General features: G+C 49.0%; 1 protein-coding gene across 6 annotated transcripts in view; it reads left to right on the forward strand.

Annotated features, from left to right (window-relative positions):
* Positions 1-13,585, forward strand: part of GRAMD1B (GRAM domain containing 1B) — a 246,578-nt gene that overhangs the window by 133,838 nt on the left and 99,155 nt on the right. Inside the window, exon 3 of one of the 6 annotated variants that reach the window (XM_047877610.1) lies at positions 1,012-1,055. The exons of 4 other annotated variants lie outside the window; for them this stretch is intronic. In XM_047877610.1, the coding sequence (XP_047733566.1) occupies positions 1,012-1,039 (28 nt within the window). In that variant the 3' untranslated portion in view covers positions 1,040-1,055. Of the gene's footprint in view, positions 1-1,011; positions 1,056-13,585 lie in introns of those variants that run through there. One more of the 6 variants, XM_047877600.1, reaches the window with a different exon arrangement.

A 13,585-nucleotide genomic window follows, 5' to 3' on the forward strand; every position in this document is an offset into this window, starting at 1 on the left:
GCGGCCTCTTCCCCTTCTTCCCTCTAGGGCCTGGGGTGCTCCGATCCCTTTCCCCTGGCGGCCTCTGGCCGACACAGCCTATCCCAGGTTGCCGGAGTAAAATGGGCCAGAGAGGAAGCTGTAGTCACTGCAAGCAGAGCGGCCTGTCCCCGCTGGGCAGGAAACCTACAGTGATGAATGGGGCCGGATGAAGTCATCCTGCTCCTCCAATCAGGCTGCTCCGAGAGAGCCAGGGGCCTCTGCAGATCCAGCCGGGCTGCCGGCTGCTCTCATGTACCTTTAGACAGAGGCTGTGAGTCTCTGGGAGTGGAGTGGGGGGGTGTGAACCGCCCGCTCCTGGCTCCTGTGTAGGCCTCAGTCAGTCTGAATGTTATTGCAAGGTGAGTGGCTTCACCCGGCAGATTCCTCTCCCTCTGCATTCTCGACCTTGCCGCGCAGGGCTCCGGCTTGAGCCTCCGGCACCTCCTTGCACAGCACCTCCTGCTTCCATCTGAGTGCCTGTACCTCCTTGAGGTTCTCACACCCGCCCCCACGGGCCCCCGGCCTCCTCCCTACCTGCTACCCCCAGCACTTGCTCAGCACCCGCCAGCTGGCCTCTGCCCACACGCTCCGCTCTTCCTGACCTGTGGGTACCAGTTGGCCGGGTGATGGGAGGGCAGGGCCTCCACCTCTGTGCGCTCTCCCCCAGCAGGGGGAGCCCTGGGAGACCCACACTTGCCTCCTGGGAAGAAGTACCAGGCAAGGGGAGACGCCCCCTGACTCAGCCTGATGTGAGCATCTGTGGGAACCCAGGCAGCACCCCCCCCCGACAACCCCAACTTGCTGGGGACCCCGAGCCTCTTTCCTGTCTCCCCTCCCTTCCCCCACTCCCAGTAGAGGACATCCCAGGGGGCCAGAGAACCGAAATTGGTCTCTTATTTTCCCTGCCCTTCCAAGAGGGGTGGTTTTTTCTTTCTGGGTGGACATTTGTGACTCTGCCTTTTTTCTCTGGATGGGGCCACTGCTCCTTAGGCCAAGCAGAGATCATGGAGCCGGCTGATATGGCGACAGCAAAGGTAGGATGGAAATGCTGCCGGCCGCACTGTGCGTAAGTGGCTTCGCTTGGCGAGTTCTGCCTTTGGTTCACTTTTCTCTCCCCTCCTGTCCCTCAGCTCACCACTCCTAAGTGTCCGGGGGCTGGGTCAGAGCGGAGGGAAATGACCCCCGAGCATGAAGCTCAGGAGAGGGGAGGGAGGGCTGGGTCTGACAGAGCACACTCCTCACCTTTCCGTGCCCAGAAGTCTGAGCAGGTGGTGGTGGTGGGGGGGGGGGGTTGGTCTCTAGCTCTGTCTGGGCTGATCTGTGTCTTTCCCGTTAGCTCTCCCTCCTTATCCCGTCTCTCTTTAGTCACCCCCTCCTTTATGGTCTCTCTTCCTCACGCCACAATGCTCTCTTCATCCATTTGTGCCTCCCTACCCTTCCTTCCCACCTTCTGTCTGCTTCCCTTTTCCCTCCGTCTGTTGTATAAGGAATGGGTGGGGTCGTTGTGGGCCGGACAGTCTTGAGAGCAGAGACTGCCTCTCATCCTGCAGCAGACGATGGCCTTGGGATTGGCGGGGAGTTGGTCTCTGAGTGGCAGGTGCTGCTGCTGTCCCCTCCCACCGCTCATCTGATGCCCCAATGGAAGTGTGGGTCTGGGCCCCTCCAGGGAATGTGCCCGGGTGCTCTCGCTCAGACCCTGCAGGCTCACTAGAGGGCGTTCCTGAGATGAGTTTCTAATCCCTCCTGAGTCCTGCTCGCAGTTTGGAATTTGCAGTGCCTGTGCATTTTCCCAGACGACGAAGGAACTTGAGCCATTGGGAGTGGATGGGGGAACCTAAGGAGGCCAAGTCTGCAAGCCCCAACCCCAATACCTTTATGCAGGGAGAGACCTAGTGTTCTTCTAGAATATCTCAGCCCTTGGACAGGCTTGGGGGGGTTCTTTTTTGGCTAGATGTCAGGGTCTCCTTTGTTTCAGAGATGAAAGACTGAACAGGATTCAGACTTTTGGAACAGGTTGGGTACGCCGTGTGTATATGGAAGAGAGAAGGAGGTTGGAGGCCCAAGCAGCGAGGGCGCTGTGGGCAGTAATGTGTTCTGGTGGTGAGGACATGTCCCCGCGAATCACAGATCTGAGCTGCTGGTGCCTTTCTCCTACTCCTGCATGCGGTGTGATCTGCTCCGAGTTACTTCCCCTCTCTGGGCTTTCGTTTTCTAGTCTGCAAAATTACACACAGCTGTTGTTTTAACCAGCTTAGATTTGTCAAATACTTTGTTTTCTTTGAAGAAAGGAGCTGGGGAGCACACAACTAAATGAGAACAGGCCTCCCTGGACTGCCTCCCTCCCCTGTCCCCGCTTCCCCTCTCTTTCCCCTCCTTCCTCAAACATCCTGGTACCCACGTTAAGCACAGTTGGTGCAAGATGCCCTCCCCCCTTCGCAGCGCGCACAGAGGCAGCCAGGGGAAGCAGCCCTGTGTTTGGATCCAAAACCCGGTTTGCTCCAAGCAGTTTGTTTTGTGGTTGTAATGCTACTGTTGGTGATGTCAGGTGTCATCTGTCACCAGGCTTCCCTCTAATGAACCTCCCGGTCAACTAGCTCATGAAGTTGTAAGTGGTTCCGGATCAACCAGTTGGCCCTCAAGGGTGGGTGGTGGCCTGTGCTGGGGGAAAAGGTGTGGTTTGCAGGGATTGGAGAGTTATTCTGCGGTGAATTAGGAGGGGTATGTTTATGTTTGCAGCTGCATCTGGAGGTAGAAACAGAGGCAGCTCCATTTTTCTTAGTCTCTTACCATCCGCTAGTCAAGATTGCAGATTGTCCACGCAGGGGGACAATCAGGTCTTGGGAGCCGGACCATTCCTGAGGCTGGCGTCTTCTTTCAGGATCTCAAAGAATGAACCTGATTGGCCGTGGAGACAGATGCCTTTAACCCCAGACCTGTGATTCTCTTTCTTTAACCTTCTCTACCCCAGACCCTTGGAGGGAGTTTAGTTCAGGTATTTCCAGCCTGGGCCCACGGACCGCTGAGGTCCTTAGGAGAGGGTCCGTGAGCTCTATCGTTTGTAGGCAGAATTTTATATTTCTCTGCATTTTTCTGGGAAGAGTACCTGTGGCTCTCCGTAGGTCCCCAGAAGGATTATAAGTCACAAATGTTTAAGAAACTTTACCTGATGAAGATGCTCCTGCAAAGAGCCTGTTTGCATTTTGCAGCCTAGGTACAAAGAGAGCCTATGTATTGTGGCAGATGTACCGAATCTCTGATACTATCTAAATGCAGCGGAGCTGTTGAGTAAAAATTCACGTCGTGACTCATTGGTACGTCATTTATATATGACTCGGATGTTGTTTCCTTAATATACCATTTTACTTGTGTGTATTGCTAAATACATGTAAATGCATCTGTCTTATCCTGTCCCCTTTAGTTCTCAGGTACTGTTCCCAGGATTTCCCTTAGCCCCAACTATACTGGGTTCAGTTACTCCAGAATGAAAGCGCTTTTGGTTTGGAAGTGTGATCACTCTGGACGACAGCACTGCCTATTTAGACCATGTTCAGTTCCTGGAGGAAGGCTGTTGGAGGCATGATTTCATCTCCTGGAGTCTGGAGTTTGAGGCTCTGTTATTGCATTGCCATGGTACTGTTTTTTTTTTTTTTTTTTTTTTTTTTTTAAGGTTGTAATTTCAGCGCAGGGCCGTCTGATGTCTTGACGTGACTGTGTTAAGATATGTAGATAGTAAATTGCACCCTGAGAGTTCTCATTTCAACCGTGAGAAAAGAGGTTGGTAGGCACTCGTCAATACGTTCGTTCAAGGAATGTTTATTAAATGCCAGTTATTTGCCAGCAAAGATTTCACTATGGAGGTTGTAATTGGATCGCACATGATCACGGTGAACAGTTTGTTCACAGGTTCTTGGGGGAGACAGATGAGTAAACATTATGAAACATTATGACGGTACAAGGTAACAGGGGTTGTAACAGAAGTTCAAGTCAGCAGGGAAGCGCAAAAGAACTATTTGATGTTGGCCTAGGCAGGCAGGAGGGCTTTCTAGAGGAAGCGACATTTGATCTGAGACCTGAAGTGTCAGCGGGAGCTTAGCAGGTGGACAAGAGAAGAGAGGTGGTATTATAAACTGGAGTTGGACATATCTGCCTTCATACGCTGGTGCTGCCACTTTCTGGCTCTGCAAACTTGAGCGGGTTATCTTGGCCTGTCCTCGTCCCCGAGTCCTTATTTGTAAACGAGGGTGATACCCATCAACCCTGCAGGATTGTCGTGAGGATTAGATGAGATAATGCCTGGCTCACCATAGCTGCTCGCTGAACGGTAGCTAGGCAAGAGGAGACAGCGTGCTCAGGGCAAAGCCCAGGTCACTGCAGACAGTTTGGCATGATCAGGGCTTAGGAGCACGTGGACCCCAGGCGGCAGATGATGGAACTAGACATAGGGATTGACATCCCATGACAACCTTGCACATTACTGAGATTATGTAGATACTGGGAACAATCGAAATATCTTAGGATAGCATCAGATTTGCTTTTGAAAAAGTACTCTCTGGGGTGCCTGGGTGGCTCAGTCGGCTAAGCGTCCTACTCTTGAATTCGGCTCAGGTCATGGTCTCACGGTTTGTGAGTTCGAGCCCTGCATTGGGCTGTGTGCTGACAGCACAGAGCCTGCTTTGGATTCTCCCCCGCCCCCATCCCTACCCTGCTTCGTTGTGCGTGTGTGTGCTCTCTCTCTCTCTCTCTCTCTCTCAAAATAAATAAACTTAAAAAAAAAAAAGTACTCTCTGGCTACAAGGCAGACAGATAATTGATCATTTCCTCATTTTGTGCCATCTCAGATTCTTTGTTTTGCTTTACATGTCTGTCTTCCCCAACTAGACCGTAAACTTTTTTTTTTTTAAGGGCAGGGCTAGTGTGATTTTGCTTTTTAAGCCACAACCCGCCCCCCCCCCCCACGCCTATTACATTACCAAGTAATATAATAGGGGCTCAATAAATAATTTGGTAAACAAACAAATAGGAGAGGAGGGGTAGGCATAACGCCATACCTAGCGATGAGAATTTAAAGGCACGTATAAAACTGAAAGCAAGATACAAACTCAGAGTTGTTCAGGGAGCTAGAACGGATAGGCCTTTGTATCTAGTTCAGCGGGAGGTGGAAGAGGAGTATAGGGTGAATTCCAGGTGTCTGACTGGGCGACTTTGTAGTTGGTGCCGTTCACTGAAGCAGGCGCAGGAGGTCAGAGGGAGCAGCAGGTTTAGAGGGGCAGTGAGAAGTTGCCTTTATTCAGGCTGGCTTTGAGGTGCCCTTGGGACATCTAGGTGACGGTGTTCGGAACAGTTGGAAATTGGTGTCCGAGGTCAGGAGAGTGGCAGTAGTTGTTCTCGTATACTTGGGAGGCACAGGCGTATCTCCAAGGCTTTGTTAGAGCATTCAAGAGTAGATCGGGTCATCATAAGAAGAAAGTCTTACAATGTCGTGGGGATGGATGTTGATGAAGCTGACTGTAATCATTTCACCGTGTGTACAAATAATGAACCGTTATGTTCTACACCTGAAACTAATAGGATGTGACATGCCAATTCATATGTCACTAAGCCCCCCTGGATTAGGAACCTCTGGGATGCAGGTGACCACAGGGCTGCAGGGTGCAGGCTGCAGCCCTGCAAGGCTCCCAGACCACAGGGCTCCCTGAAGACAGGGAGTTGACTGAAGAAGGCTTTCAGATCCCCCTTCCCAGCAGTTAGGAGCCATAGCCTCTCCTTAGAGTGGAATGTGAGGTCCCAGAACTCAGCAGCCCTTCCTCGGGGCGGGGAGTGGGGGACACGGGGGTCTGAGCTTGTGCGTCTGGTAGAGAAGTTGAAAAAAGTTGGTGGACCGACACAGAATCGCCACATGTCTTACCTATGGAAGGTAACAAAACTAAAATAGAAAACGTCCACCACCCCTGTTTAAAGAATATTTTAATACAAATTTTTTTTAATGTTTATTTATTTTGAGAGAGAGAGCAAGAGAGAGAGGGAGAACACAAGCAGGGGAGGGGCAGAGAGAGAGAGAGGGAGATACAGAATCCCAAGAAGGCTCCAGGCTCCCAGCTGTCAGCACATAGCCCAACGCGGGGCTTGATCTCATGAACTGTGAGATCATGACCTGAGCTGAAATCAAGAGTCAGACGCTTCACCTGCTGAGCCACCACGTGCCCCTTAATACAAATTTCAACGGACATGTTATCAAAAACTAAAAATTCAGTGTATTTAGCTTTTTCAAAACTTAACCATGTTGCCCTTGTTTTTGTCAGTTGTCCACAGATCATCTCAATACTTCACAGTGCCCTTGAACCATCAGATGTAGCTGGTGGCAGAGTATGGAAGGACACAGGTGCATTTACCGAGTAGTCCTAAGACACACGGAACCTGAGTTCTCTGGAGGTTTACTCATGATTATGCCATCTCACGTCAGTTGTGACGTTTAGAGAATATAGTAGGGCCTGAACCATCCTCTACATTGTTTTCCCCCCAGCCTTAAGGCCCTGATGAGAAAACGTCCTAATGGTAGGAAATGCAATTTCAAATTTTTTTTTCAACGTTTTATTTATTTTTGGGACAGAGAGAGACAGAGCATGAACAGGGGAGGGGCAGAGAGAGAGAGGGAGACACAGAATCGGAAACAGGCTCCAGGCTCTGAGCCATCAGCCCAGAGCCCGACGCGGGGCTCGAACTCCCGGACCGCGAGATCGTGACCTGGCTGAAGTCGGACGCTTAACCGACTGCGCCACCCAGGCGCCCCGGAAATGCAATTTCAGATTCCAGCCCGTTAGATGCAGTCTGCTCTGTCCAAATAAACCTGTATTTATTGGCCGCGATGATGGCAATATGTTCCGAAGGCACTATTTCTGGACACCTGTCATGCAAATAGGAAGTTCTTGTCTCCATAAAGGATGATCACAAATATTGGATCCTTTTTCTGGCTGACTCTTTTGTGTTAAGACCAGACTGATCAAGAAATAATTATCACAGACAGACTTAACATAGGTTGGCTGAGAATACTCATCATTACTTATTAATTGAAAAGGTGGCATAACAATTATAAACCTGTGTTCATTTTGGGGAACAGAAATACTGTGTCCTGATTACCTGTGCCTCTCTTACAGGGCTTACTACTTTAAACTTTATGTTAGAATTACTTAATATAACTACTTAATGCCCGTGTATTATCTTCCTTATGAGATTATAAGCTTCCGGAGATCAAGGAGGATATTTGGGTTATTATTGAAATAACGTCATGATTTGTCTGGGTCCTGAACATGGTAGGCACTCAGTAAGTGTGGTTGTTGTTGAATAAGTAAATGGCTGACTGATGTGACAGAAATACCACATATAGAAATAGAAACATAAAAACATCCCCAACAAAACCGAAAAAAAAATCAGAAACTTTTCCGTACATAAAGGAGAAAAAGTAGATAAGGAAGCACAGAAATGGACCCTGTAGTCCCTGCAGGAGGTACTGGTCGTCTGTGGATACCGGTTAGGAACAGTCATGATGATGGTTAAAATGTGCTGGGCACTCGATATGACGTCATGTGTTGTGTCATTGACACCCAACAGCCGTGTGGGTTGTTGCCATTCTCACCTTTGTGTGCTGATGGAGCTGAGGCTTCGAGAAATGAAGTAACTTGCTCAAGGTCACATAGCTGTTACGTATGGATTCGAACTCCCGTCCAATGCCGGAATCGCTGCGCAGAAGAAACCGCAGCACACGCCTCCGGGGCTGGTGTCCGGCCCGTGTCCGTCAAGAATGTGGTTTTCCTAGGCTCGTCACATCACGGAGTGGTTTCTCTGCCAGCAGTCTTGCGTCCTTGGCCAGGAGTCTTTTCCCTGTTGAAATGAGTTCATCAGTTTGTTAACAGTCCTTCTCAAGCGTAACTTAGATGAGAAAGGAGAAGTCTCCATTCGGTGGGAGGAGAGCGGGAGCAGCTGGCCGTGGGCGTCTGGGCGCTCCCTCCCGGCGAGAACCTGAGTTTATAAGCTCCCTTCTGGGTCCCTGATGCCATCAGTCACCCTGAATTTCTCCTGAGGATAAACCAGGAGGATCAGGGTGGGTAATTAGAAATCTGCCTTGTTTCTTCCATCTGGCAGGAGCGATGTTTTCTTTTGTTATGCATGTAATTAGAATGAGGGAAGTCAGGCGAGGTCCCCTCTCCCGGTGGGTGGGGGGTTTTGGAAGGTGTGTGCCTCTTTCCTGACAGGGGGGGGCTTTACCACCTGGGGGCCGCCCTTCTGTCTAGCAGCAGAGAGCCTTGTGATTGAGAACACGCTAATGAAGAAGACATCCCAAGAAGCCAGCACTGAGGCAGGCGGGCAGGTGTTCAGGAAGCTGGGGAGAGATTCTGGAGAGGAAGGGGATAGAGATGTAGGCCAGAGCGAGGGGGTCCTCTCTGGGATTTCCGTCGCCAGCCCTTGCGGGCATGAAGAAGTCGGGCGGTCACCATGGAGGAGGGATGTCCAGAGTTGCCGGGACAGAGGGAGAGACGTAGGTTAGCCGGGCTCTGCCAGTGAGGTGAGCAGGAGAGGTGGCTGAGGAGAGGCGAGGGGGTTTGTGCTGCTGGCACTGGGCTTCACCTCTTCGCTTTTCCCGATTTTACCAACCGCGGCACCCCCTCGTCTTGTGGCTCTAGGAGCAGCCACCAGCGGTAGGAAGAGAAGCAGACCTCGCCGGGCCTCGGTGTCTTCCTCCGTTAGATGTGGCTCAGTGACACCTCCCCGGGACGTTGTGAGACTCACAGGACGTAATATAGGGGAGCGCACTTTAGGCTCTAGAGTGGACAGGCTGCCTCTCTCCTGTCTTCCTCCCTCTCCAGTCAGCTGTGCTGGTGAAGCAGCTGGGGGCGGGATGAAACTGGCTGGAGTTTGGCTCTGCCCTTGCCCATCCTGTTGGAACATTCTGGATTAGCAGATTGTGAAGGAGGGGCAGAGAAGGATGGGGAGGAGGTGAGTCTGTCCATTTTCGATTTTGATTTTTTTTTTATTTCGCTCCAGCCCCCCACGTAAATCCCTGGGGTCATGGAGGCCCAAGGAAGCATGCCTGAAGTGAACCGAGCCCCCACTTGCTTTCCACACAAACCTCTCAACCTCTGCTGCTCTGTGGCCTGGGCCACCCCTCCCCTCCCCTCCTCTCCCCTCTCTACAGTGGACTGGTGGGGCTGGAGGGCAGGGGTGTGCACATGAGTCCCCCACACGGGAGGGGAGAGGAGGGGCGGGCTCGGGAAGCTCCCGGCTGGGAGCTGACACAGATGAACAGACCAGAAGGCAAGGCCAATGCCTGCAGCCCACACTGTCACCCCAGAGCCAGTGACTAATAGTGGCGGGGGGGGGGGGGGGGGGGGGGGAGGAGGGGACAGGGAAGTGGTGGGGAGCACCTGATCGGGTGCCGCTCTGGCCATCTGCCGTCCCCCTCACACAGGCTCTATTGACTGCAGTTTGGGATTTGGAAGAGGATTCTGGCTGGAGGACGAGGAGGCTTGTTGAAATGCAGTGTTTAGGACGCCACTCCTCCCCCGCTGCTCCTCTCACCAGCTTCCTGACCTCCAAAATGCTCCTTAAATATAACACTCTCAGCGCCTGCCGACTCCCCTGCCTGAGCTTGGAGCTTTGATTCCCCAACGTGTGACTGCAGCACGGCTCTGCCCCAGTTTTGCCAGCTCCTGGAGGCATGCGGCACTGCCCTGGTCCTGCGGCTCTCCTCTCCTCGGGAGGCGAGCGCAGAACCCAGAGACTCCGGATAGAAGGGGAACCTCGGGGATCCTGTCCACTGTCTGTTTTCTGCCCCAGATGGGCTCCCGGTGACTCCCCAAGGTCATGAGGAGGCGTGAGCTTCTGGTGGTGGAAAGAGCCACTGAGGGGTGGGAGTCAGGGCAACTGAATCCTGTGGTGGGTTCGTGGACTCCACGTTTCCCTTGGCCGAGGCCTTGGGGGTCTGCAGAGTGGTAATGCTCCGAAGGAAAGACCTCCTGCCAGTCCAGTGCCTGCTTACAGATGAGGCGAGGAGCATCAGTCCTGTTCTTGTTGCCTTGGGAAAGGAACAGTACCCACGTGGTGAGACCTTAAGGCTTGACTTGGAGACCAGGAGAAAGTCAAAGCAGCTAAAATCAAAGTTTCTTTTTTCTTTTTTTCTAACCTGTATTCCAAACCCAGTAAAGTTTGGAAGAAACCGTTGTAGCAAGAGGTTTGGAGGGACACAGCTCAACCTTCTGTTAATCAGACCTTAGAAACACAACAGACGTTGGAGTGAATATCCATGAGCCTGGGAAGGCTAGGTTTTTGAACTTAGATTTTGAAAATTCATGTTGAAAATGCAACACGAATCGTTGTCCCAGTCAGCCATTCCCCACCACCGCCCTCCTCTCTCATCCATTCTGTTCACAGAGATTGGAAGGAGAAGATTGGTGTCAGGTGTGTCCAGTTATGTTGTTTATCTTTAAATTGTTTTTTGCTAAATATTGAACAGAGACAAAGATTATTTATAAAAAAGTACATAAAAAGCGTACAGAAAGAAAGAACAACAAACAGTGTACTTCTTACCTGTCCTGCTGACTCCATGTTCTTGCCCACTGACCACCTTTCAGAATGTTGAGTTTGTCACTTCCTTGATTTTCCATTTTATGGATACACACTGTCTAACTATACAGATAGAGAATATCTGGATACTCGTGAGTACTGATGAGGTTGAGTACCTTTTTATACATGAACGTGAAGCATCTATCTTGTTACGTGTTTGTCCTGTGGCTGTATCTGCATGCAATCATACGTCATGCTTTCTTCATTTTGACTTGCTCTCCGTGTTCAACATTGTTTCCAAGATTCATGCGCTTGGTTGCACGCGACAGTAATTTATAAATTTTCTGAATGTTATAGACTGTTCACACTTTAAGAAAATCCTAGTTGTGTATCCTTTCTGCTGTCGGTAGACATTTGTTTCCAGGTTTGGGGGTTTGTTTCCCCAAACCATGTTACCACACAGAGTGAGTGCTGTGTGAAGTTTCTCTCTCGAACATTTCCTAGTGGGAGCTTCTTCATTTGGTAGAATGGAACCATTAGGTGTTAGGGGATGCATTTCTCGAACGCTACTATAAATACCAAATGGTTTGCTTACGTAGTTGAACCACTATATACATGTCCATGGGTTTTTTTGGTTTTTTGTTTTTTTTTTTTTGGTTAATGTTTATTTTTGAGAGAGACAGAGCGTGAATAGGGGAGGGGCAGAGAGAGAGAGAAGGAGACAGAATTTGAAGCAGGCTCCAGGTTCTGTCTGTCAGCACGGAGCCTGATGTGGGGGTTGAGCTCACAAACTGCGAGATCATGACTTGAGCCGAAGTTGGACGCTCAACCGACTGAGCCGCCCAGGCCCCCCTCCACTGGTTCCTTTCCAACCTTTACATTATTAGACTTTTTAACTTTTGCCAGTCAGATAGGTACAAAGTTAGCATCTCATTGGCATTTTAAGCTTGCATTTTCCTGAGTGCTAATGAGGTTGAGCACCTTTTTATATGTGTATTGATTGATCACTTCCTCTTCTGAAAGTGCTTATTCAAATCCCTTGTCTTTTTATCTAATTGTTTTTCTTTTTCCTATTGATTTGTAGATATTTTTATTTATATTTATAAATTCTGTGAACTAAAATTCCTGTTCAGCTACATTTGTTGCAATTATCTTCTCCCAGGAAAGCCTGGTCTTTTCTCCCTCTTATAATCAGTTTGAGGATCAGATGTTCTTCATTTTACTGTGGTGGAGTTCATCCGCCTTCTGCTTTCTGGACATTGTGTGTGTGTGTGTGTGTGTGTGTGTGTGTGTGAGAGAGAATTGTTTAGGAAGTCCTCAGGCAGCCGCCTGTGTGAGGATCAGTTGGTAATTATGATTTATCAGGGGAGATTGTTTGGTCTCTGCCAAGGTTGAAGACAGGCCTGTCTTTGAGTTCCTCAGCAGCATGTGGGAGTTTCTTGGAGGCTCACTTGTAGGGTTAGGGGAGGCCAGCAGGGCCTCCTACTTTATGAGGTGATCTCCTCTTTCCTCCTCCCATTAGTGGGCCTGTGCACTGTCTCTGCTCACTGTGTTCTGTGAGGTCCAGAAAACCAAGGCCGTTTTACGGGTGCCACAAGTGCCTTCTCTAGAAAACATATCTATAAGGCTTTCTTTAATTTTCTGAGTTTCTGCCCTCACTGAATTTATGGTTTCTAAATTTGTCTTATTGTTTCGATAGCTCATCAAGTGTTTTTTAAAAAATTTCCTCTCTATTTTTCTTTCTAAATGTTTTCTTTCATCCAGCATTTTTAGTTGTTTTTAGCAGGAAGGTCCATTAGGATAGCTAGTCTGCCATATTGCCAGAAATGGAACTCTTCAGCCTTTCCTTCTTTTCCGTAAAAGTTCTTATCCTTCCTGAAATACAGATCTCAAGGAGCAGCCAGATTGCAGTTCAGGCAGAAACAGGAGCATCAAAAGCACCTGCCTGACTGTTAACCTGTGTACTCACCCCCACAGTAATCTAGAATGATGTCAGTGCTGACACCTTACCGGTCAGGAAACTTGGCGAACCTACTGAACTGTCTGCCCTCTAGGAGAAGATCAAAGAGGGAAGATACATTAAATGATGAACACCTCTTCATTTTGCTTGGTCTTATTCTTTAAATATATTTCAAGGAAAGCTGGCAATCCCATGGCTCTTTAAAGCCCTATTTGGGTCATATTTTGAGATTTTCTTATGGACCACAAAAATGGAGCCAGGTTCCCGAGCTCTGTGAAGAGCCCAGGTTACAGAAACAGGAAAGAGCCAAGGGGAATTTGAGGCAGTTGATGGTCTCGCAACCAACTAGATTCTCCTTTTCATGTTCCTCCCATCACATTCATATACTGACCTATCAGCAATAGTAATAGAAAGAAGCAGCTAACTTGATTTAGCATCTTTTTTTTTTTTTTACCTGTTGCCTGGATTCTTTTTGCCCTGGGAGCGTGTAGGCCCTTATTAGCCTGTCTCACAGATTTTCTTTCTTTCTTTCTTTACTTTTTTTTTTTTTTTTTTTAATAAGCATACATCCTGATTAAGAGACTGGATTTTGGGTTTGAACATGCCCAAGTTCAAGTCTCAGGCTTGCAGCTTGTTGGTTATTTAGCATTAGGCAAATCCAGATGCTACAGTCTTAATTTTCAATAACATCATCTGAAAAATACTGATAGTCACAACTTCATAATACGGATGTGAGTGTTAAGTGAGATAATACAAGTAAAATGCTTATTAGCACGATGCCTGACATAAATAAGCTCCCCCAAAATTCTTATTAGTAGTTGCAAGGGAGTTTTTTTTTATTTGACGGTTTTTAAAATTTTTATTGAAAAATATAGAATTTTCACTATTTAGTAATGTGTGTCTAATGTAATACTTGGAAAGCTTTGATTCAGGTTTCATGTGTTATCTGTGGTCAGGGGGGATAGGATGAGAGTATTCTCATCTACCTAGAGTATTCTAGGTGCCATTTGCCTAGAGGCTGGCATCATTGGTCCCTGGAGGCCCTTGGAG

The sequence above is a fragment of the Prionailurus viverrinus genome, chromosome D1 (genome assembly GCF_022837055.1).
Source record: "Prionailurus viverrinus isolate Anna chromosome D1, UM_Priviv_1.0, whole genome shotgun sequence".
Classification (NCBI taxonomy): Eukaryota; Metazoa; Chordata; class Mammalia; order Carnivora; family Felidae; genus Prionailurus; species Prionailurus viverrinus.